Below are 25,742 nucleotides of genomic sequence, written 5' to 3' on the forward strand. Positions count from 1 at the left end.
GGTGAAGCCAGATTATAGTATACTACTATAGAGTTTGATGTATCAGTGTTACTGCTATAAGACCATTCTCAAAACAAGGAGAATTTTAAGCCTTTCAAGATTAAATTTGAGGGTACTTTTGCTGGTTGAGCGTGCTATTTTAAAGGTCAACCTGCCTTAGAGACTTTTAAAGCTTGAAATTGAATTTAAGGACAACCAGCAAAAGTACCCTCAAATTTAATCTTGAAAGGCTTAAAATTCTTCTTGTTTTGAGAATGGTCTTATAGCAGCAACACTGATACACATTAACACAAAGTTAATGTGTTACTTTAAAAACAGGCTTAATTTTAAGACACTTGGGCTCTTGGATATCAAACTTAATAGTCAGTTCAGTACTACAAGTGTGAAAGTTAATATGTTGTGTGTACGCAGTTTTAACCTGGGAAATATTTATAAATTAGCTAGACTGTCTCAAGATCGAACTGATCTGCATACAGTGTAATTGTCACTCACAATTTAAGGGGTGTATCTAAGATTTTGGGAAGGGTATTACATCTACATATTATAACATCAAGTTGCAGCTCTCCAACATGGAACAATTTCAAGTACTGTTCAAGTTCCCCTGTAGTCAAAAGATCAACATTTGAAATAGTGAAACCAACTTTTTTAACAAATTCTCCACATCAAGAAAAATGGAGTCAACAGATCCAACTCCAAAGTTTTACATCCCAATTCTGTAAAGTGTCCACAAGTTCCATTGTATACACACATATCTACTGTATGCACACACCATGTCATTCTGTATACTGTCTATATACCAGAAACTGATTATTATTTTTAGTTGTCATTTACTGGCTGCACCTTTTATGGTACACAATTGATCATTTGAACTATAACAGTACAGCAAAGAAGAAATTTCTTTAAGTAATTAATGTTTGACTCCTTCGTGAAATAATCTTGGGCTACCTATTGGTCAGCAGATTCTTCAAAGCATGAGCGGCATATCCATACTCTCCTCTTCGGTGATCTTTTGAGACCAACACAATTAAAGTGGTACCATACTAAGCAGCTTTCACAAATAATTGAATTCTTTTCATCGTCAATTATCTCCCTTGTGCATCTTCCGCAATACCATGTGGGATTGGCTTGAATTATAGATACTACACTGTTAATAGCTGCCCATGCTTCCCGGGTGCAATACTTCCTGCACATATCTAAGCAGACATTTTCATCAGTGCATGATGATGAAACCATCTCAGGTCTCATTTCTACATCATCCTCTTCTATAATTCGGCTCCCATCTATGGCATCCTTTGCAATTTGTAGATCAACAAACCAGGTTAAAATCACTAAAAATGAAAACATCTTCCAAGATCCACACAGGTTATTTAACATACATACCAAGTTCCTTTTGCTTAGCACCTTTGTATAGGAATGACACAGGCCTGCTTCCTCTGGACTTCTTTCTAGGGAGACCAATAACAGTCTTGTCAGCTCCTTTAGGTCTTCCTCTCTTTCGCATTTTACTAGGTAACCTAATACTTTGTAACTCTGTGGATGCAATCAGATAGTGATAAATGTTTTGCAAGTTTGTACCATAGCTCTAATACCACCCCTGGTAATTTACTGATTGCACTGTTTCACACACATACACACTACACATACTATACACAAACATGCACACACACAACACATACTGTATTACCGTAAAACAGGAAAAGTTTGTCGTCAAAAAATTTTCATCACTGGCTGTATCAATGAAAATTAAAACGACGAATTATTGTTAACTATTATATGGATAATTCGTGTATACAAATATTAACGTATAGCTAGCTATTCCATCAAAAGTGACAAAAATATGTAGCATCGAAATTTTAATAGACGAAAATTTTCTGCGTTGAAATTTTCCTGATTTACTGTATATGTACACTTGCACAAAGCAAATGCAAGAATCAAACCCTTCAACTACCATAATACGTACATCAAAATTACCTAGTGGACACTGGGAATTGTAACATCAAATGGCTACCATCAAACCCTTCAACTACCATAATACGTACATCAAAATTACCTAGTGGACACTGGGAGTTGTAACATCAAATGGCTACCATCAAACCCTTCAACTGCCATACTACGTACTACATCAACATTACCTAGTGGACACTGGGAGTTGTAGCATCAAATGGCTACCATCAAACCCTTCAACTACCATACTACGTACATCAAAATTACCTAGTGTACACTGGGAGTTGTAACATGTAATGGCTACCAGGTGTTAACTCAGGAAGCAAATGCCAACTACCCATGTCGGGTGAAGGTTGGCTAACAATACCTTCAAGTGTGAGACATGATACAACCTCTTGTATTTTATTAGTCTTGCCCCAATAGGATTCGACTTTTAGCACCTGAGTAGCGCAAAGTCATCAGGTCCCCATGAGCATCTAAGTAATGTGAAGAAAATTTCTTGCTCAAGGAAACAACAGTAACTGCATAACCAGGTACTGAACCTAGAATGTTTTGACTATCAGGCAGGTGCTCTAGCCACTTGGCTCACGCACACGCACACACACACACGCACACCATTTACATCATTTGCTTCTAGTTTGCACTGTGTCTACCAATGGTACAGGCGGCTGATATCCTAAGCAAAATTTGAGTAAGTAGTCATTAAACTACAAAGTACCTTGATCATGATGATCATTCTTTTCAAGTAGGTGATTTTCTGTAGTGTTTACTTCACTATTTCTTGTACCATCACTTTCATTATCACCATGGCTGGTACTTGATCCACTACTATTACTACAAACAGCATCAGATTGTGTCGTACATGTACCTATCAAAAGAGTTCATTGCATAAGTGCTGAAAATGTTTGTCAGTCCACACTCACCAGCATTCTCAACAGCTTGACTACCTTCATTCCTAGCATTCTGATTAGCACTGTGACCTTCACTGACACAACCAACAAGGGATTGACTTGCAGTAACAGCAACAGTTCCTCTTTGGTCACTGCAGTGCTGATCTTGAGCTGCATAAATGTCATAAAATATTAACAAATACGGGTGATTATATACCTGCACAAAGAATTGCATCCCTTCCAGATGCCCATATATCTCTCAAGGTCTGTAGCAAAGTGTACCTTCTTGTGAATTCAGTCATGCCAACCTCGGAAGAAAGAGAAGCTAACTCCACAGCAACAATATGGCTTTTATGGTATTTCTGGTGCTGTGTTAAACATGACCGTTGTGGTCCATGCCCAATACTTGAAATCTGTACATACAATTATAGTGAATTATATAGCTGTATAATCATATACTACTCACACTGCTTGAAGCCTCAACTGTTAATTCTGATTTTCTATAGTAAGCATCTCTCATATAATCCTTTGTCCAACGTTTCGCAAGAAGTGAAGGAGTAAATAAAGGATGTTTCTTTCTTTCTCGCACAACAAAAATATGACGACAAGGTAGGTTGGTGGTGTTCCAAAATGCACAGTGGCATCTGTTGACTGTCACCTTCAAAATCCCTTCCGATGATGTAATATGGCATTCTCGATCATGTTCTGAGACTATGGTGACCTTCCTCCGCAATGAAAGCTACTTGGATACATAATTTAATGCATAAGGTGTGAGAACTGAGGAGTATTCAATTTCTACAGGATCTTTCATATCAATCCTTTTCTTCACCATAGCCATCAATGTGCAGTGATCCCTCTCATTCCGTAAAGTTGACAGCAGGGCACAAAAGAGTTCAAAAAAATGCATGAGTGTGCTGTACCTGTACAATGATTTATAATTTAAATTAGGATATTACATAAAATATACATATATAATTTTGTATTCATCTATCCATGAGCAAGAACACAAGAGGTATGTATTAAGGATGTGCTGGTTGAGGCATGCAAACTGAGTAATTAAACAGTATAAGAATAGGTATAAGTGATCATGGTACATACATTGATGAGAAATGTTGAAATCATTGCAATCATACTACCGTGCAACGATTTGCACTAGTACAGTATACAGTACATGGTAATAAGCAAGTACACTTATATAATATTTCTTAGTTATCATTCTTTCCCTAACTTGGATAATAATTAAAATAGAGTGAAACCGTCTAGAAAAGTCCCTATAACATGGTGAGCCATAGTAGTTACTCATATAGTAAGTGATCCACACGTATAATCACAATAGATATGTTTTAATGTTTAGCCCTTGAATATGAATTGTGTATTTTATAATTATACAACGGCCACGAGTGCTCTGCCTGATATAAACGCACGAGCCTGAGGGCCGTCAGGCCCGAAGGCAAGTGCGTTTATACAGGCAGAGCACAAGTGCACGTTGTATAACTGTTATGTACCACTCACCTAATAGGTGGGGAGAGTCTCACAAGACAGCTGTTACACTTATAAAGGCCAGGTTTCTAACATCGATTGTGGGTAACCAAGCCGGACGTTGCAATGACGTTCCCCCTGCAGTGCTGCAACCACCTGAGATATTGAAAGCTAGCAAGCTATGGGTTATATCACTAACCTGCATTCGCTGTTCCACTCTCATCATGTAGTGCTCAGCATGCCAGCGTGCCATATAGACTAAACACCAGACTAATCGCCATAGTGATTCTCTCAAGCGAAAAATATCAGCTAAATAGATGGTTTAAGTAAACAAAACCTAACTACTAAACGATACTAGTCTAATTCTTACTATTCACACTGGCTAAACTCGAATCTGCAGCTGGTGGCATGACAAAACTGGTTACCACAATCGAACGTAAAGGTTAGTATTATTTTGTTTTATTGAGTCATTGTCGAAGTGGACTACAGTTTAATCTGGGCTAAGATGGCACCAGACTAGTAAGGTGTATAAGTACGTTTATATATATGTAGACTAGAGTTGTGGCCACCCGCGTTGGCTTTTTCGATCGCCATTGGCTGCTTGTAAACATTATACGTATTGGTGACGTTATGGCCCATAATCGACCTTTACATGTCAGGCTATAAAAGAATTCGAGTGATCTGTGTAGTGTCTTACTGTCTTTCCACCTATTAGGTGAGGTGTCGTAGTGGTCTTCGCCACCGGCACTTGTGCTATGCTGCACAAAACCGCAGCCAGTGCAATATCTGTATATTGCACTGCGGTCGGTGTATTATAACATATAATGCACTCGTTGTGGTCTACAAAACCTCAACCAGTGCGTTATAAGTTATAATGCACTCGCTGCGGTCTGCAACAGTGCAATATACAAATTATGGCACTGGCGGTGCCTTTGAACTGCCCACGCAGAGTGGTACATCATACATTATGCGGTATACTGTGCTTTATATTAGGGAACATGGAGAGCTGGCCAAAAATATCATCCAAAAACCACTTTCACAATACCATCCTGTCGCCTTGGCAGTATTGGTTAGGTATAACCAAGCCCAAAAGTGCCTTCAGAATGTTTCCAATAGATTTTTAAATCTTTTTGTTTAATGTAATGTCTACAGCCTGCCTGCCTGCCTGCCTGCCTGCCTGCCTGCCTGCCTGCCTGCCTGCCTGCCTGCCTGCCTGCCTGCCTGCCTGCCTGCCTGCCTGCCTGCCTGCCTGCCTGCCTGCCTGCCTGCCTGCCTGCCTGCCTGCCTGCCTGCCTGCCTGCCTGCCTGCCTGCCTGCCTGCCTGCCTGCCTGCCTGCCTGCCTGCCTGCCTGCCTGCCTGCCTGCCTGCCTGCCTGCCTGCCTGCCTGCCTGCCTGCCTGCCTGCCTGCCTGCCTGCCTGCCTGCCTGCCTGCCTGCCTGCCTGCCTGCCTGCCTGCCTGCCTGCCTGCCTGCCTGCCTGCCTGCCTGCCTGCCTGCCTGCCTGCCTGCCTGCCTGCCTGCCTGCCTGCCTGCCTGCCTGCCTGCCTGCCTGCCTGCCTGCCTGCCTGCCTGCCTGCCTGCCTGCCTGCCTGCCTGCCTGCCTGCCTGCCTGCCTGCCTGCCTGCCTGCCTGCCTGCCTGCCTGCCTGCCTGCCTGCCTGCCTGCCTGCCTGCCTGCCTGCCTGCCTGCCTGCCTGCCTGCCTGCCTGCCTGCCTGCCTGCCTGCCTGCCTGCCTGCCTGCCTGCCTGCCTGCCTGCCTGCCTGCCTGCCTGCCTGCCTGCCTGCCTGCCTGCCTGCCTGCCTGCCTGCCTGCCTGCCTGCCTGCCTGCCTGCCTGCCTGCCTGCCTGCCTGCCTGCCTGCCTGCCTGCCTGCCTGCCTGCCTGCCTGCCTGCCTGCCTGCCTGCCTGCCTGCCTGCCTGCCTGCCTGCCTGCCTGCCTGCCTGCCTGCCTGCCTGCCTGCCTGCCTGCCTGCCTGCCTGCCTGCCTGCCTGCCTGCCTGCCTGCCTGCCTGCCTGCCTGCCTGCCTGCCTGCCTGCCTGCCTGCCTGCCTGCCTGCCTGCCTGCCTGCCTGCCTGCCTGCCTGCCTGCCTGCCTGCCTGCCTGCCTGCCTGCCTGCCTGCCTGCCTGCCTGCCTGCCTGCCTGCCTGCCTGCCTGCCTGCCTGCCTGCCTGCCTGCCTGCCTGCCTGCCTGCCTGCCTGCCTGCCTGCCTGCCTGCCTGCCTGCCTGCCTGCCTGCCTGCCTGCCTGCCTGCCTGCCTGCCTGCCTGCCTGCCTGCCTGCCTGCCTGCCTGCCTGCCTGCCTGCCTGCCTGCCTGCCTGCCTGCCTGCCTGCCTGCCTGCCTGCCTGCCTGCCTGCCTGCCTGCCTGCCTGCCTGCCTGCCTGCCTGCCTGCCTGCCTGCCTGCCTGCCTGCCTGCCTGCCTGCCTGCCTGCCTGCCTGCCTGCCTGCCTGCCTGCCTGCCTGCCTGCCTGCCTGCCTGCCTGCCTGCCTGCCTGCCTGCCTGCCTGCCTGCCTGCCTGCCTGCCTGCCTGCCTGCCTGCCTGCCTGCCTGCCTGCCTGCCTGCCTGCCTGCCTGCCTGCCTGCCTGCCTGCCTGCCTGCCTGCCTGCCTGCCTGCCTGCCTGCCTGCCTGCCTGCCTGCCTGCCTGCCTGCCTGCCTGCCTGCCTGCCTGCCTGCCTGCCTGCCTGCCTGCCTGCCTGCCTGCCTGCCTGCCTGCCTGCCTGCCTGCCTGCCTGCCTGCCTGCCTGCCTGCCTGCCTGCCTGCCTGCCTGCCTGCCTGCCTGCCTGCCTGCCTGCCTGCCTGCCTGCCTGCCTGCCTGCCTGCCTGCCTGCCTGCCTGCCTGCCTGCCTGCCTGCCTGCCTGCCTGCCTGCCTGCCTGCCTGCCTGCCTGCCTGCCTGCCTGCCTGCCTGCCTGCCTGCCTGCCTGCCTGCCTGCCTGCCTGCCTGCCTGCCTGCCTGCCTGCCTGCCTGCCTGCCTGCCTGCCTGCCTGCCTGCCTGCCTGCCTGCCTGCCTGCCTGCCTGCCTGCCTGCCTGCCTGCCTGCCTGCCTGCCTGCCTGCCTGCCTGCCTGCCTGCCTGCCTGCCTGCCTGCCTGCCTGCCTGCCTGCCTGCCTGCCTGCCTGCCTGCCTGCCTGCCTGCCTGCCTGCCTGCCTGCCTGCCTGCCTGCCTGCCTGCCTGCCTGCCTGCCTGCCTGCCTGCCTGCCTGCCTGCCTGCCTGCCTGCCTGCCTGCCTGCCTGCCTGCCTGCCTGCCTGCCTGCCTGCCTGCCTGCCTGCCTGCCTGCCTGCCTGCCTGCCTGCCTGCCTGCCTGCCTGCCTGCCTGCCTGCCTGCCTGCCTGCCTGCCTGCCTGCCTGCCTGCCTGCCTGCCTGCCTGCCTGCCTGCCTGCCTGCCTGCCTGCCTGCCTGCCTGCCTGCCTGCCTGCCTGCCTGCCTGCCTGCCTGCCTGCCTGCCTGCCTGCCTGCCTGCCTGCCTGCCTGCCTGCCTGCCTGCCTGCCTGCCTGCCTGCCTGCCTGCCTGCCTGCCTGCCTGCCTGCCTGCCTGCCTGCCTGCCTGCCTGCCTGCCTGCCTGCCTGCCTGCCTGCCTGCCTGCCTGCCTGCCTGCCTGCCTGCCTGCCTGCCTGCCTGCCTGCCTGCCTGCCTGCCTGCCTGCCTGCCTGCCTGCCTGCCTGCCTGCCTGCCTGCCTGCCTGCCTGCCTGCCTGCCTGCCTGCCTGCCTGCCTGCCTGCCTGCCTGCCTGCCTGCCTGCCTGCCTGCCTGCCTGCCTGCCTGCCTGCCTGCCTGCCTGCCTGCCTGCCTGCCTGCCTGCCTGCCTGCCTGCCTGCCTGCCTGCCTGCCTGCCTGCCTGCCTGCCTGCCTGCCTGCCTGCCTGCCTGCCTGCCTGCCTGCCTGCCTGCCTGCCTGCCTGCCTGCCTGCCTGCCTGCCTGCCTGCCTGCCTGCCTGCCTGCCTGCCTGCCTGCCTGCCTGCCTGATGCCTTCAGACAAGTGTAACTCGATAATAGCTAGTTATTTTATTCGATGTTGCTTTAGCTTGACAGATGCACCACAGCATGTGCAATGTACACATCATGGACTTACCTTTGTCCTCCTTTGTGTCCCATTTCTTTTTGTTAACAGCCAAAGGTATCAATTTGTGATAACAAGGTGTTGATTGCAGTAGCGCAATGGCTTCCATACAATTGTAAACAGGAATCATCCGTATTTTCCATGGTTACTTGATTGATTGCAGAGGCACTTCTACTGTTTTTTTGTTTGTAGCACTGTGAAATGGGCTGAAATAGCTGAAAGCAAAGTGTAATGGTTTTGAGACAATAATTTATAGTTGGGGAACATGTTCAGTCATAAACATTACCTCTGGCGAAAATGTAAACAAACAAGTACATATATAAAAGTTTTAAGTTTGACTAGGGATCATACAGTAGTAAAAATGTAGGGAACAAGGGAGGTTGCCTACACCTACAAATATGTTAGTGAACATTATTTATCCTTGTATCCATGACTGAATTATGGATTAAATGTCCACTAGTTTATCTGCAAGTGTTGGTGACCTCCTACTTTTTTCTATGATCCCTAATGGAATTTACAATTCTTAATTTTTCCTTATACTTGTCTAGGTATGCATTCAAGCATGCAGATACCTTGCACAAACACTCTTCACTTTAACATTGATACTCTCTAATCTGTTGTTTGTCCTCTCACCCAGGGTGAAGACTGTGTTCTTAAAACATTCTACCCATTCCTCTCGAATGGGATGCCATTTATCATTGCAGTAAGTAAAACTGTGGTGAGACCAGCAAGCCGTAAATCCTATAATAACAACACCTTGAAGTCACATAACACACCTACATGCATAATACACATGATACAATAGTGTTATGAACCTCTTCAAAATTTGACTGATTAATTGGTCAACCCATTTTGAAATGCGCCACCCAGATTTAATACTACAAATTTAGATAGGCCCATTTTGAAATAAGTTAGCCTAACCCTTTTTAAAACTCGCTTATAGGTGAGCTGTACATGTGTAGTTAACTACCTCTTTTTGTCTAGCTGGAACCCTTTTAAGCCAACTTTTAAGTAGATACTTATTGTCTTCTCTTAATTGCCATAGAAATCAAGAAATGGTAACCACACCTCTTAATAAGCTATTGTGTAGCTCACTCAGTATAAGTAGCCAGATGATATTTAATAAAGCATTCACAAATCAGTGAAAAATGTCATAAACTGAAATGCGTAATACATCACTAGATTTGCCTTTCCATGGAGAATATCCTTGCTTCATTTTTGTACCACAAAGAAATCGTAAGCTATTATGTTGTAAAACGTAAGTTTATCGTACCTTGATGAATACCTCAATTCACGGCATTGTTGCAAATCAACTTTTGCTTTCTAGTGCTGTAACTCCAAAAGTACATAGTACTGACCAGAAAAGACTGCAACTTTAACACCCCATTGTTTATTCCCTCTAGACAACAAAGAAGTTGTAAAATCAAGCAAGTTGGGTTTTCACTCAGCAGGTCACATATACATGATTGAGCCATGTGTACAGTGAGTATGGTTTTAATACAGATGCATGACTACAATAAGCACATCAACTACCGTATTTCTATAAATATAAGCTGTGAGAAATTTTCACGAGTTAAATTTTCGTGCTAAAAATTTTTCAACTGCGTCCTCAAGTGACGAAAAATTTTTAACAATGAATTATGTAGCTTTATTATATTAATTCATTAAAATTGTACTGTCCTTTTTGGTTATAGGAGAAGTAGAATGACAAGCTGAGTGAAACTTCAAGTGTGGCATCTCCGTTCCATGGAGGCTGCACCCCAGATTGAGCCAGAATTGTCCGTCACGAACTCAAGCAGTGGACTGGAGTGGAATTGCTGTAGCTATAATCATATTTGTATATATACTTCATTTAATGTGTCCTGTACTAGTAGATGTCTATCATGGCATGGCGTCATTGCCAACGCTATCGCTGGCGGCGAAATATATGAGGACAGCTCTCTCCGAGGCCATTCTTGTTTTATTAATATACTGCAACAAAGATATACTATTGAAATTCCAATGGCTAAGCTTCAATCCAGGTGACCAGAAAGCAGTTAACTGAATTCATTCAACGTCTCCAATATTACGTTGGCAAAAATTTTTCACATAATTAATTTTCATCTGATGCTAGCTTCAACGAAATATTTTTAACAGTTTATAATTATAGAAATACGGTATTTACACTGATGAAGTGGTAACAACTTATGCATCACACATTCTTGCTTACTTCATAGTGCTGATTGTAGTCTGACTCAGACCTAGAATATGCAAGTTTTAACAAAATTTCCAAAGCATGATCTCTTTCTCCAGCTCTGATTCCCATTTTGTCACAAGTAATCTCTCGTCTAAAACTTCGTAACACATGAAATAAACAGAGCTGTAAACAAATACCAGGAAACTCTTTTGCAAAAACAGCTCTCTCACTGCAATCTTTGTCTAAGATTAAAACTCTTGAGGAGGCCCAAGCGAGATTGTGAGACTTGAAAACTTGTATCATTTTGCCCATTGACTCTTCAGTTTCCAAAACTGTAACAAAGGCACACACAATTTCACTTTGACCATTTCCATCAACCACGTACACGGGCATCCTCAATTCTGTTAATTTATATGTTGCATCCACCAGTAAAACTTCTGGGAAAGCAGAAAAGGTTGATTTCATAATGCCGTCTTGAAAAACAATACCAACAAGATTCTTGTCTTCATCACACAGAAATTCAACTGTTGATCCTGGAAGAAATAGCTCTAAAGAGCACTTCAAGTATGTACACAGGTACATATGTACTACATATTAGGGTTGAAGCCGATCTTGATGACCCATGACCCCTATAGTAATTTTGGAACTGATCCTAAAACCAAGGTATGGATCAAGAGCTACATTTTATGATACATAGCAGCAGTCAGACATGGGGCCAAGTACATGAGTACTTATACTTAAGTACACTTAAGTACAGATTTGAAAGCACTTGTACTTTACTTAAATACTTTCTTAATTTCCCCAATGTACTTGTACTTATACTCAAGTACTTTGCTAAGTACTTGTATGTACTTGAGTACTTAAAGTACTTTTAAGTACTTGTAAGTACTGCAAACATTGTACTTAGTTTGTACACAGTGGGTGAAGGTGCAGTTTACAACTTTTTGCGATTCTTCTACTGCCTTTCCCAACCTTACTATGTACCATGTTGCCACGATTAATGATGTCATAGCATTCTGGCAAACAAAAACAATGCTGCTATTCAAGTCAGTGAATTTTAAGAGTTTAAGAGAGAGAATGGTTGACAAAAACCAACCCCACTAGGTGCACTTACATACTACAATACACTGAATACAGCATATATTTTACTACAGCAAAATGTACTTGTACTTTACTTAAGTACTTCCAGCATGTACTTGTACTTTACTTAAGTACTTCCAGCATGTACTTGTACTTTACTTAAGTACTCTCTTGATTGCTGCTGGAGTACTTGTACTTGTACTTGGAAAATTCAAAAGTACTTGTACTTTACTTAAGTACTCTCTTGATTGCTGCTGGAATACTTGTACTTGTACTTGGAAAATTCAAAAGTACTTGTACTTTACTTAAGTACTTTTAAATGTACTTGGCCCCATGTCTGGCAGCAGTTATATCTAATATCAAATATTGAACAAAACATTATACACTTGTACACAGTTATATCTAATATCAAATATTGAACAAAACATTATACACTTGTACATAAATCAGCGTTTAATCAGGGTCAAGTCACCTGGGTCACATTCTGAGCTGGTTTACAGAATATCGAGGTCTGACCCAAATTGGATCGCATGTGACATTAATCATTTAGTTTGGTGACATGGGAGTAAATTGATGCATCATGGTGTATCATGGTCTGAGCTCTTTATTGAGTCACATCCACTATGTAGCATAGATAATATTTTCTATTACTGCATGTCTGTAGGCATACGTGGAGCCATGCCCCACTAATCCATTATATATCATACAACTCAATGAGAAACACAGTGATTGTATAAGTCTTTGCCAGCTTCTTTTGTGGGGCATGCCCACTTATTGTAAATGTGTGATATTGCCCAAAGGTGATGAACCTACTTATTTAGCCAAACCAACACCAATTATTTTACTGACTGATCATTATTATAGCTCACACTATATAGCTAGAAATTTTAATACTTACACTAGTGGGGTGCCCAAAATATAGCTAGAAGTTTTAGATATAAATAGTGAACCACCTTGGGTTACTTCCAGGTCATCTGAATCGGTAGTAGTGACCTGATTTCAATGTTGCCATAAATAGTACATTATTCCAAACCAGATAAGTTTTTATTGATGAATTGCTTCAACAATATAATCGCAATAAGTGGGTGTGGCTCCAAGGCCTACAGAGAGCAGCATATAAATCTTGCTGTTTGAGATATCATCCAAAACTTATTAGAAACTAATTCCGTGTTTCATCACACAGTCCCATTCTTGAGTTATTGATTACAAATGTTATGTTCTCCCTATATACAAGGCACCTATAATGACTAATCTGTCAGCACTACCCTGTGAAAAGGGGTGGAGCAATAGGTTGCTTGCAGGCAATCATTATTTTTACTAATCATTCATTATGAAACCCCACCAGTGGCACACTTACATTGCCATCCACCTAAACCAATGCAGTGATGAAACTTGATTGATACATCATTCATGTTATCCAATATTTTGTAAATGTGACCTACTTGACACAAAAATTATGGCTCAGCTGACCTGGAAAATCCAAATAACTCTTGATTTTTAACCCTGCTATATACAACACTGTACATATGGCATGCAAAAAGCACTCACACCTGTGGCGTTCAGTATGTGTGTGTGTGTGTGTGTGTGTGTGTGTGTGTGTGTGTGTGTGTGTGTGTGTGTGTGTGTGTGTGTGTGTGTGTGTGTGTGTGTGTGTGTGTGTGGGTGTGTGTGTGTGTGTGTGTGTGTGTGTGTGTGTGTGTGTGTGTGTGTAGGCATGTGCAGGTGTGTGTGTACAGGTGCATGTGTGAACGCGAACGAGCATGCATGTTTTATGTAACATGAAAGACCATTCCACAATTTTAGTTATTTAGGCAAGTATGCACAACATGACTATAGCACAGAATGGATTGGAAAATGGACTTGCAAAAGCAATAATTGCAGCAGTTAAAATCCAAAAAATACGTACTATAGCATATAATTGATGGTATCTTCCAAGCTTGTTTCTTGGATTACATATCACTGCAACAGGTTTACAGCCATAACATGATGAGTATACTACTTCTAACCACTGGATTTCAAACTAGTTTCAAGTGCAGGGGTTATTTATTTCTTTTAAGACTTTACAGCACAAGTGCAACTGAAGGTTTGTAGGACACCTGGTCCAACAGCCTGTTTAAAGATGTTATATTAAGTGTGTTTGAAAAGTTACAGAAAGGAGAAAAATCCATGACTGTACCTGGGAAGCCTGGCAGCCTTGAATCTGCATCCTATATCAGTTCAAGCACTCTTCAAGATTGTGTTCAGAGATTAGCATAACTGCAATTGATATTGTTTTAAGACAACTAAACATGCAGTTAAGCAGTGCATATATACATATTTAAGGCAAGTTTCTAGTCCATTAGTAAGTCAGTTTCCAGTCTGTTAGAGGAGATATATAGAAGGGTGCTTACACACCCCTCTATTACTTCTGCATTCAAGTATGCATACACATAATATATATTATGCAAGTGCATATGAGATAACTATGTTATGTGCTCAAAGAAGTACTGCTGCTATATAAGACCGGATCTACATTTTTAACTCCATTTTAATTACACATTTATCTACATAGGAATGGTCAACCAAAGTTTCAGCCTATAAACTAAGAACGTTCAAAGCAAACTGGTAAAAACAGAAAGAATGATTTGTACAGTGACAAAATGGAACTTGAAAATAAATTACATGTGCTTAGTTCAACAGTCACAACTTACGAGTACAATCAACACGACTTTCACTATTACTTTCTCATAAAATTAATAAGTAATTTATGCCTTTCAACACTACAAGGGTAAAAATTTGAAAAAAGTGAGAGTGAATGGCTTATTGAACATGGTGTATACTAATGCTCATAACTTCCATATCCTTGGGAACATTGATGATAGTAAACAAAGATTTTTAAACTTTGGGGAATATGTTTTTGCACTTAGCACTTTTCTTCATCATGAAAACAAGTGTTCAAAAAATTTACACAATTTTTATTGTTCACAAATATTTCATCCATTGTATCGATTTAATACTGTAAAATTAGGTTTGTGCGAAAATGTGGAATACTTGCAATGCACAATAAATAAAATATTTGGTGACGTACATTACTCAGTTACACAAAATGTTTTACCTTCTATTGCCTTCAGATAAGAAGACGATTTTTCCAAATCATTTCCATCCATTTTCCGTATTTAGTGCTTTATATTGCTGATATCTTTTAGGGTAACAATCTTCCCAGTTGATTGTGATAGGTGCTGCTGAAGTAGCTTATTGTTCACCCTTAATTTTAACAATTCAGCAGCTTCATTCCGTTCAGATGGTGTCAACTTTCGTTGTCGGGGTAAATGATCATAAATGGCCTTAGAAAAAAAATTACATGTACACACGTAATAGAAATAGCCCAATGCATGATGTAATTAATTTCTAGCGTACTGTACCTTGCTGACTTCATGATTGTGAGTATTGCAGACGTCTGTGACGTACCTCCAGGTACTGGCCATCTTCACTTAAGTTAAGCTTTATACAAGCTTTGCAATTCTGCTTAATTGTGCTGCACATAATATTATACATAACATCATCAGCTAAATAAGTTTCGACCACTTAGTTGCTATACCTGTGACAAGGTCTCTGGCCAGACCCTTTGCTGTGGAACGGCTTTCCACCAAGATTGCACTTAAGGTGCAAAGAATAATAATGTAATTTTTCATTTGCTTTCTGTATTCTCTTCGGTGCTCTTTTCCAAGCAGCATCCAGCGTCCGCGAGTCAGTGTAGGCTAACTGGACAGTTTTCCCTTGTTGGTACGTAGTAATCTTCTCCTTCAGCTGCTCGTAAGACGAAAACTTCTCACCAAGAACAAAGTTTACGCTGTCACACTCCACTTCAACAGTCCCTAACACTCCCTCCCGCTCAGAGTCACTTTCTTCCATTAAAACCATACAGCACGATACAGGTACAGGCGACAGGCGGCCCAGTCTAGTTCAACTGAAATACCGCGTGTTGAAGTATCACATCACGTGATGGAGTGACGGAGCTGTAGCATTGGCAAACCACCTCCGGCTGCCGAACACCGTTTTATCGATGTGCTATAGTCCCTACTCTAGTTGAAAATTCCAAATTTTTTCGTGTACTTGTTTGTTAACTTCTTTTGTAAATAATTTTATTATGACTGGTGAACCCACGCATACCGCATCTGAAAAGGCACCGCGCGCCCCAGCTATATCAATTATCCTGTGAAAAGTGAAGTATCCATTACGCTTCGTTGTCAGGTAGGGGCGGAGGAGGTAGTTGATAAGAGGGGGGGCTGGGCTGACCCAGACTTACGGAAATAATCTACATTGTCTCTGCATGGTTTGGGAAAGTGAGACCAAAAAAAAAAAAGGTCACAGCCAGCTGACAATAGCTGCCCACCTCACCAGCTAGCTGATAAACTCATAAAATCCTTGACTGCTTTATTAGAGTGACTGCTCTATTAGAGTATCTCGATCTTTATCGCGGTTTTCAGCCCCACTCCAAGAAGAAGAATTTCAGCGTGATATCATTCTGAGGGGGCTAAGCCCCCCCTCAGCAGACCAAGGGGGGGCTTCAGCCCCCTAGCCCCCCTTTCCGCCGCCTATGTTGTCAGCTATGTTCAACCCGTTACACAGCATTTCGAATCAAGAACTGTTCGAGAAGCACCTCCACAATCCACGCATACCAAAAGAAAGAAATCGTGCCGCACGCCCCAATCATATTAATTATCGTCTAAAAAGTTAAGTATCCATTACGCTTCGCTGTCGGCTATGTTCAACCCGTTACACAGCAGTACGAATTAAGAACTGTTTGAACACGATGAAAAATACGGACGATTTCCGTTTCGAAGAGAAGCCATCACGTGCTCGCGCCAAATTGACACCTTTCCCTGTCAGCAAAGATGAATGGGACACAAAGGAGGACACTGGTAAGTCCATGAAGAATGCATGTACGTACTGCGGTATGCCACTAAAGCGAGGCCAAAAGGCACCTGTCGGGCTGAAGTGACGTCGAACAGTGAAAAAATCAAGCCTGTAGCCTTAGCCGTTATCGAGTTACGCTTGTTTGAAGGTATCAGTCAGTCAGTCAGTATATAGAAAATTCCGTTGAATAAATTACTTTTTAAAATTCCGTAACAACTTGTTGAAAGCGTTTCGGGTCGATCTGAAAGCTTGTTTGGGCTTAGTCACCTCACCAATACTGCCTCATCGTCGTAAGGGGAACTTGAGGCTGATTTTTGGGTGATATAAGTAACTAATGTCTTAGTGTCTAATGTCTTGAGCAGGCTGTAGGACCAGGTGTCCTACAGACCTTCAGCACTTGTGCTGTAAAGCTTTAATAAATAAAAATAAATATTATTTCGTGGGCCACGCCTACTCCTTTGTGGTCCCTACTATACAGTTACTATCGTACTGTATGATAAGAAAAAAACTAACAAGCTGGAGTATACATATTAAATATGTGACTGGGACTGTGAAACAGGGCATGTGGGCACATGAATTTTGCCTACTTTCTTAGCTAATAACTTTTAATACCATTATGCTATGGCAATGTAATTTTAGCCCTTAGTAAGCATTTAATTGGCTTTATGATGCAAGTTACAAAATGCAAATAGTCTGCTCCAGTACTGAGATATGATCTATAGTGTGACTGAGTGTGGTTTGTGCCCACATGCCCTGTTTACACAGGCCAGGTCACATACTGTATATTGCATAAAATTGTTTACTGCAAACCATGCACTGTATACTCACTGTTACAGTTATTGAATTGTACTGCATAATAAAACCCAGCCAAATGCTGTGGCTAGTCTTCTAGAATTTACTTTGGGTTCAATGTCTTTCAGCAGCTCTAACAGTTATAATAAAGCCCAATCCATCTACAAACATTGGAATATATATAGCTATATATATATATATATATATATATATATATATATATATAGCCACTGATCTAAGCCATCTTTGTGTTAACAGAAAGGAGAAAGAGACTTTGTAAGTAATGTAGCCTCCATTTCAAAGCATCTAATTTCATTGGGGAGAATTCCCCACCCCCAGACTCAATTAATTTGCATGTGTTTTGTACATGTATTGTTATACTGTATGATTAAATACATAACAAGGTGGTACCTACTATGTTCACTCTAACATTGGTACAGCTCAAATTATTATATTGATGGTACTCTTGTTCTTTCAGGTGTAGGAATGATGCACATGTTAGTCTACAAGGATGCCTTAGGTGCAAGTAGTGTTTTGGTTGATGGGTTTAAACTGGGTGAGTACATGAGACAGCATTTTGCTGAGTATTTTTCTCTGCTCAGCCATGTCTCTTTCCACTGCCATCTGAACTTCCATGGCAACAATTACAACATGCGCCGATTCACCTTTGGTGTTGACAGTAGTGGCAACTTGAAAACTATACACTTCAACAATTATGATCGTCAGCCACTGGATGAATCACTGTACCAAGCTAAGGAACTGCTTTCTTGTGATGATGATGATGAGGCAATGAGGAAGATGTATCCAGGTATACGTTGTTTCCACCAGCTTCTCTACAGTGATCGTTTTCACAACAAGTTTGACTTGCGTCCTCGTAGGATGTTGATGTACAATAACAAAAGAGTACTGCATTCTCGTAAGCAGTTAATTTCTGGTTTTCGGGTTGTATGTGGATTATTCCACAGTGAACAAGAGTGGCTCAGTAAACTGGAAAAAATGGAGCAAGACTTAGGGTAGAAATTTTATTTGTACTTCAGTGTGCACTTTGTGAATATAATAGCTAATTTTTTTGTTAATAGTTGTTATTTGGTCTTCATAATGTTAAGTTATATATTTAATGGGGTGGTACATAGATAATAACATGCTGTAAACAAGCTCCTGACATGTCTTAATGGTTACCAATGACTTTTGATAATCCATAAAATACAGTATGCATCCCACTTGCAATCAACTACAGTAGATTCAGTAGTGATCACAATTGTGATACAGTCATAGGTTCGATCCTTTCCATGACTATAGCTATAGATGTGTTTTAGTAGGGGTGGGCTTATGAAAGTTACCACAGGAAAAAATGTGGCATTTCCTGTAGCAGGATATGTGCCGGAAATGTACAGGACAGGTGACATTTCCAGCACATATCCGGGAGATGGAAATGTACAGGAAATTTGCAAATTTCCTGTACATTTCCTACTACATGATAGAGCACAATTTCCTGCAGATTTCCTGCACTGGACATATGAAATTTCCTACAGATTTCTTCTATAAGGTATTTATGAAATTTCCAATACATTTCCTCTATACAATATCTATGGAATTTCCTGTAGATTTCCTCTATACAATATCTATGAAATTTCCTATAGATTTCCCCTATACAATATCTATGAAATTTCCTGTAGATTTCCTCTATACAATATCTATGAAATTTCCTATAGATTTCCCCTATACAATATCTATGAAATTTCCTACAGATTTCCCTTATACAATATCTATGACATTTCCAACAGATTTCTTCTATACAGTATTAATGAAATTTCAAATACATTTTTGTACAGTATCAATGAAACTTATACATGTGGTAAAAACTGTAAACAATAATATCTACATGGTATTACATTATATACATGTACACAGTTACAAGGGTATAGTATAGCTACAAGTTAGTCACATAGTGCAGTACCATATATCAGATTTTGTGACCCATCACGAAATTTCTTTTGCTTGAGACAAAGTGTGATCACCTGGGCTGAACCTGTTTAATTGACTACCATCTTTATCATCATATCAGCATGTTTACTCCTTAAGCTTGAGTTTTAACTTTCATTAGCTCATCGTGTCACTCCTTGCTAGATGTCTCTCTGCTCTCTTGGTGTATCGATGTCACTTAATATCTTCTTGGTTGATAGCTATTTCCACCTTGCCCTTAAGTTCGGCATATTACAGCTGCTCCACTTTATTGAAGTTTCTGCAAATTGTATAATGTAAATGAATGCACGGTATAATACACATTAACAAAAAATGCAACCTACACTACAATATAACTAGTTGTCTTGGATATTTAAGAAAGTTGAACGATGCAAGATTACTGAAAACAGATCCAGTGTAACCATACGAAAAATGTTTGTGGTCAGGGCCAACAAATATGAAAAACTGAATACATTAATACTATGCATAGAAAACACATTAAAGTAGGACCTAATGTATTTCGCAGACTGGACTCGCAGACTGGACTCGCAGACTGGACTCGCAGACTGGACTCATGCACTGAACTAAACAGCTTCTTAACAGTTATCCAGGCATTATCTAGCTCCTGTACCACTGGAAACACCATTATCAAGCTAAAACTGTTGAAGCTGCTCTTCCTACAAAGTTACAGAGTTCACGAATACACTAATTTAATAGAATGTTTACAAAACATGTGTACTTGTGCATACTAGCAGTGGTGGAGGCTATTGTAGTTGCGTAGGATTAATTCCTTTGCTGCTTAGTACTAGTGGATAGGCTACTGTGAATGACCAGAAGTAAATACTTAGCGATGTAGTTAGTATTACGCTATCCGCTTAATGCTGCCCGCTAAGCTAGTTTACATCTAAAAATATGTTGTCACTATATAGGCTGTGTAGAAAAGGCTATGTGTAACCTATATCTAAGCACTATTATAACGTCTTGTAAATATTCTAATAAATTAGTGCACGTGCGATATTTGTGACTTTGTAGGAAGAGCAGCTTCAGTAGTTTTAGCTTGACATTAGTGTCTACAGTGGTACAAGAACTAGGAAATTCCTGGATAATTGTTAAGAAGCTGTTTCTAACTTAGTGTGAGTCCACTCATCAAAATACATTAGGCCTATTAGTAGCAGGTTGGCAGCTATTCTTGAAAACTAGCTCCTTAAGTGGCTGAAATACAGCAGAATCAATACCAAAATCTTTGGCTGGCTGTTGAAGGCCATCCACCACTGATTCTCATGAAGCGAGGTCCTCGTGTCAAAGCCAGAAAATGTGACTAGAGCCTGACAGGGCACCCAGAAAACATAACCTCAAGAAACCAGTTTTGAGCATCAAAATCGCCGGATAGTTTGATAGTGTAGCTACCCCCTAGAGGTGGTCGTTCAATTTCCCCTGGTGTATAATTTGGATCCGCTTTCTAAAATCAAGTTACAAATAATGGTAAAGTACTGTGTGGTATTATGTTCAATCCAAATGCACCTGGGAATGCATACATACTACTCAAGGTACTACTTAGCACAATTACTGTAGGCAAGATATGAGCAATGTAGGATATAAGGTTACACATATTTTGAACAGGATGTCTGTTTGTGGTCTTGTTTAATGATACACCACAGAATAAACACATACTACAAACAAATACATAATTACAAACAAGACTTGTAATCACAAAAGAGAACCTCACCTACAGACCAGGTAACACATCAACGACATTCAGTAACAGCTCAAACTCAATTGTAGGTTGGCATCCTGAGGTCCGATGGACTTTTTCAACAGGTGCTATAGTCTTAATGATGTTCACCATCTTGGCAAAGCTACCATTCTCTTAATATATCTGCTGATACATTCTGCTGACGAGTAACACAATATTTATCTCCAGACATACTACTCTATTGATGAGTGCGATTTTGATAACCTGGATATAATAAATATTTGTGTACTGGACTAGGCGACTCTAAATGATGCCTACCTTGTTTTCCTGCACCGAGTTGTAGTAAGAAGAGCTTGTTTGTTTCCTCACATTAGAAGCAGTGGCAATAATACCATTCCATTTCACATACCCATATGAAATTATAGCTGTTAAGGTAGGCGGGTGATGTGCGAGTAGTGACTTGAGTCCAGAACCCCTCGAGTCGAGACGGCCGCTTCACTGGCATTCTTTTATTTCACTACTTGCTTGCGGAGTCTTCTCTTTCTCTATGTCACAGAAGAACGCTTCGATTCTCTCCAACTTTCTGCCAGCACCTGCCAACGTCGCCATTTTTAATGTTCCCGCGCAGCATAACAAACGCCTCAACTTTTGTCAGAAAAAAACTATTAAGTTGCGCGCTTAGGTTAAAATCGATCGGTTAAAATTCTTGCTCTTTGCGACCCACCCAACCTTTTACTCTAGAAGAGAAAGAGAGTATCTTCCCTCATATTATGTACAGCTAGCTAAATATTATAAGTAGCTATACCATAGATTATATAGAGGGCTATAATCTATGGTTTTAAACTCTAGTGCACAGACTAACGTACGAGAAGCCATACAATTGCACGTAAGAGTTTGCTACTTGATATTATTTCAGCCCTTCAGTACACTCAGACTTACTTCAAAGATTCTGTTGAGCAGCATACAACTGTCAGCACCCAACTAAATTACGTTTAAAATGCTTTCAGATTGCTGCATCTCAGGCTTGAGTAATGATTTTTAAAATTTTCCTGGTGGAGGGGGTGCCTGCCCCCAGACCCCCTTGAAAATATGCTACAATTGCTATGCCCTCAACTGTGGTGGCCCACCCGCCCCTATTTTGCCAGAGCCAGCCCTGCTTGGTAGTCTTGTTTGGTTACACTTTGGTTCACACTTATCAGATTTGATCAATTTAATTGTTCAGGACAAGTAGTGCAATCTGGATCCAGAGGCAGAGATGTTTCAGTGCCCACAGGTGATTAGTATTGTGAGCAACTGGCAATCTGGCTCAGTGCCCGAGACATGGTGAAACACGTAGTAGCTACTGTAAAACATGAAGAAGTTAATTATATAATTACAGGGGAAGATCCAGACTTTTAAAAGGGGGGGTTCCACTTTAAATTGCAACTTCATTCTAGCTGTAAGTTGAAGATCAAAAAAAAAAAAGGTCATTACCTGCTGACAATAGCTGCCCCTCACCATAGATGCCCTCACCAACTACATTTCCTTATTTATAACTGTATACATATAGCTTGCTACACTGCTCCTCAAAAGACTACTGTGACTTCTCTATTAGAGTATCTCGAGTAAGAGAGGCTCTTCTTTCAAAAGGGGGGTTCCATGGAACCCTTTGAACCCCCCTGGATCTGCCCCTGAATTTGATACAGAATTTTGCATGTATGATCAGCTTTGGCTACACAGCATGTGCAATTCCCACTGAGCCAAACTGGAAATTGACAAATAGCTACACCAAAATCTTTTAAGTGCATTCTATGTAAGTAATCATGCATCAGATGTAAAGCAAAAGCACACATCACAATGTCGACCCCATTTGATGTGGTGTCAAACTCATACATTATGTAGAGTCGTTTTTCTACGATAAAGTGTGTGGGAATACTACCTTAAATAGACATATACTTCCTGTAGCCAATATAGCTCCTAATGGTGTTCAGTCCCCTTCATTGACTCATTGTCAATAGTCTCTCAACGGACCACCCTATAGTTTGTGGCTGCTGATAGTAAAATATCTGAGTTGAGTTAGCTACATATACGTATGCTGGTGAGAATTTTATAAATTTATCCCAGAAATTTTATTGTAGTTGTAGTGGCACAATGGATCCTAGCCACTACTGCTATGATCCAGTAGCAGTAGTGGCTACTGGATGGTAGCTTCATTGGTTTCGTATACATAATTATGTGTTGACCTGGTTATGGTGGTACTCCTCTGGTAAGAGTAGAAAGGTGTGTGCTGAAGTTCCAACAGGTACTGTAGAAAATGTATGGGAGATGAGTTTCCCAGTTCGCTGTGAAAATTGTTCCAGCTCATCGATAAAATGATATTTTGTTTATTGTGAGATGACACATAACAACCTATAATATTATTTAATTTTATGGTGATCCTGTGTAATTCATAATACAAAGTGACGTAATTATGCAAAGGTTGCTTGTTTTCTGTTTTGTGCCATGGTTACCAATGGGGCTCAATAGAGAGTGTCTGGAAAGCCACCCATTTGTTTGTTTAACCATTACTAGCACTTACAAATTGTGGCAAACCTATTATATCAAACAGCATGTAGCATTTTTTGAGCTGTAACAATTTGTTATTACATATATAGGTATATTGATCACGAGATTAAAGTTTGGTGCATGGGTTAATTTCTATATTCTGCAAGACAACAAAAACTGTGAAGTGTGCGATAGAATTTTCAGTGGATGCAGATATATTCATGTAATAATTCTACCTTTAGCTACCAGTTAAACTGCATAGTACAAACTGAAAATAAAATTATTGCAAAATTCTACAATAATTTGAGCTGAAGTGTAACCATATCAATTTAAAATTCCATAGTAACTTCAAATCAATGACAGTAAAAGTGGCACGTGTCAAACTTATATTACGTGCCTAACTGCAAACTACCGTAACAGGTGATAAGTACTAATACAGAAAATGCACCAGAAATGTAAACAAATTACCTTGAAATTTCCGCATAACTGGAAATCACCTGGACAGGTGGTATGTACTAGTACAGGAAATGTTCCAGAAATGTGAACAAAGAACTCCTTGACAAAATATGGTTGTGGAATTTCCTGCACAACTGGAAATTAGATGGAAGAGTGATATGTAGAAGTACAGGAAATGTGTCAGAAATGTAAACCAAAAAATTTCCTTGACATTTCCAGTTCCAGGAAATGTGACATTTCCAGTTCCAGGAAATGTGACATTTCCTGCATGAGTGGAAATTGCCTGGAAAGGTGGCATGTATTAGAGCAGGAAATGTGCCAGAAATGTGAACTAAATATTCCTTGACAATTTTGAAAGTGGCATTTCCTGCAAAACTGGAAATCACTTGGAAAGGTGATATGTACAAGTACAGGAAATGTGTCAGAAATTCAAACAGAAAATTTCCTTGACATTTCCTGTACCGATATAACCGCCGGAAATGTGGTATTTTTTGCTGTGTACTGTGTATGCTTTCTAGATGTTTGACAAGCTTTTGACTTTTGAATATATAGGAATTTTCTACTGACTGAAAGACTTGACGCCATATGCATCACAGTATTTCACTTGGATATAATCCACAGCAATTGTAAAATATATTAGTTATTAACACTTGTCCTTGGCTTCAAGCCTCGGACTCAAGCTTGTGTCAATAACTAAGATATTATTTTACTCCTGCTGTGGTAAAAGTATAATATTACATTGCCTATGCGATAATATTGCGAAAGCTAAATGCATTCAATAGTGTAAAAGGTTTCTCTCATTTTAGTGGCACCATTTCCAGCCATATATCCCTGTTAAGGATGCCTAAGATGCAAGGTAAGTACTTACATAAGAGCATATATAGCTATAGATTATTGACCTTGAGAACGTCTGCCATGGTCGTTGAAAGTGCTGCCATGTGGTTGAAAGCAATTTTTTAGTAATAACTAGTTGTTGAACTGTGAAAAACGAAACACCTGTATTACATATGAGAGGTCTATTAAAGATTTGTGAAACAATTTCCATAATTCAACCAACACCTGTACATTAATCAAAAGTGGTGAAGAAAGCATGTGAACAAAAATAACAGCTCAACATGTACACTGTAGCTTTTAAGAAAATGAAAAGTTTCACAGAATAGATGTATTGAACTAGGTCGGAGACATTACACTGTCTCATTTTTAAAGCTCTTTCTCTCATTGAATAACATAATTATTGAATTCCCCAAACACTTGGGGAATTTGTTTTATACAAATTCCCCAACACTTGGGGAATTTGTTTTATATCAGTTCGAAATTTCTGTGATGCATATTCTATTAAGAACAAAATTGTGTTTCTTATAGAAGAATAGATTTTCAATATATATATAGGATTCTGACCCTTTACTTAAAAGATCATAATTATAGTCTTGCTACTTATTTTACTCAGTAGGACCCAATTCTCTTCTGCAAGCAACAGACAAATTTCATAATAACAAAAAAATCAACCGTTGCCCCTAGCAACCTAAATTTTACACTATTTGTAGGTGTCAATGTTTTACGTCACCTCTCCAAGTTTTAAAAGGATAGCATATATAAGTCATGAGATATGACATTTCGAAGTTGCAATTTTCCCATACATTGTCAATGAGAGGGGCAACAGTTGCCCCTTCTCAGTAATCACAGAAATTGTGGGATTTAAAGAATGTCATATCTTATGACCTATATACACTATCCATTTAAAACTTTGATGAAAGATTATTGTTGACATTCACACCTACAAATTA

The 25,742-nt window shown here is 41.7% G+C and overlaps 2 protein-coding genes and 1 long non-coding RNA gene across 3 annotated transcripts; 1 reads left to right on the forward strand and 2 right to left on the reverse strand.

Moving 5' to 3' along the window:
* Positions 1-346: 346 nt before the first annotated feature.
* Positions 347-9,085, reverse strand: LOC136238205 (uncharacterized). The gene is made up of 7 exons (XM_066028560.1): positions 8,953-9,085; positions 3,301-3,754; positions 3,052-3,247; positions 2,868-3,005; positions 2,663-2,812; positions 1,381-1,530; positions 347-1,328 (listed from the first exon to the last, which is right to left on the reverse strand). Exons 2-7 carry the CDS (start codon positions 3,352-3,354, stop codon positions 946-948), a joined length of 1,071 nt encoding a protein of 356 aa, XP_065884632.1. The 5' UTR covers positions 3,355-3,754; positions 8,953-9,085; the 3' UTR covers positions 347-945.
* An 8,728-nt stretch (positions 9,086-17,813) lies between these two features.
* On the forward strand, positions 17,814-18,341 carry LOC136248071 (uncharacterized). The gene has a single exon (XM_066039888.1). It carries the CDS (start codon positions 17,814-17,816, stop codon positions 18,339-18,341), a length of 528 nt encoding a protein of 175 aa, XP_065895960.1.
* Positions 18,342-19,156: 815 nt separating this feature from the next.
* On the reverse strand, positions 19,157-23,220 carry LOC136238213 (uncharacterized). The gene is made up of 3 exons (XR_010692854.1): positions 21,298-23,220; positions 21,013-21,243; positions 19,157-19,566 (listed from the first exon to the last, which is right to left on the reverse strand). It is a non-coding gene; the product is annotated as an uncharacterized lncRNA (long non-coding RNA).
* Positions 23,221-25,742: the final 2,522 nt, after the last annotated feature.

The sequence above is a fragment of the Dysidea avara genome, chromosome 1 (assembly GCF_963678975.1).
Source record: "Dysidea avara chromosome 1, odDysAvar1.4, whole genome shotgun sequence".
NCBI classification, from domain to species: domain Eukaryota; kingdom Metazoa; phylum Porifera; class Demospongiae; order Dictyoceratida; family Dysideidae; genus Dysidea; species Dysidea avara.

Bases quoted from the DNA above. Each gene is read 5' to 3' on its own strand.
- LOC136238205 (XM_066028560.1), bottom strand. From the start codon at position 3,354: ATGAGAGATGCTTACTATAGAAAATCAGAATTAACAGTTGAGGCTTCA. The intron at 1,531-2,662 runs GTACTTTGTAGT...TTGCATCCACAG, and splicing joins GAATGATCATCATGATCAAG to AGTTACAAAGTATTAGGTTA. The intron at 1,329-1,380 runs GTATGTATGTTA...TTTCATTTTTAG, and splicing joins TGCTAAGCAAAAGGAACTTG to TGATTTTAACCTGGTTTGTT.
- LOC136248071 (XM_066039888.1), top strand. From the start codon at position 17,814: ATGCACATGTTAGTCTACAAGGATGCCTTAGGTGCAAGTAGTGTTTTG.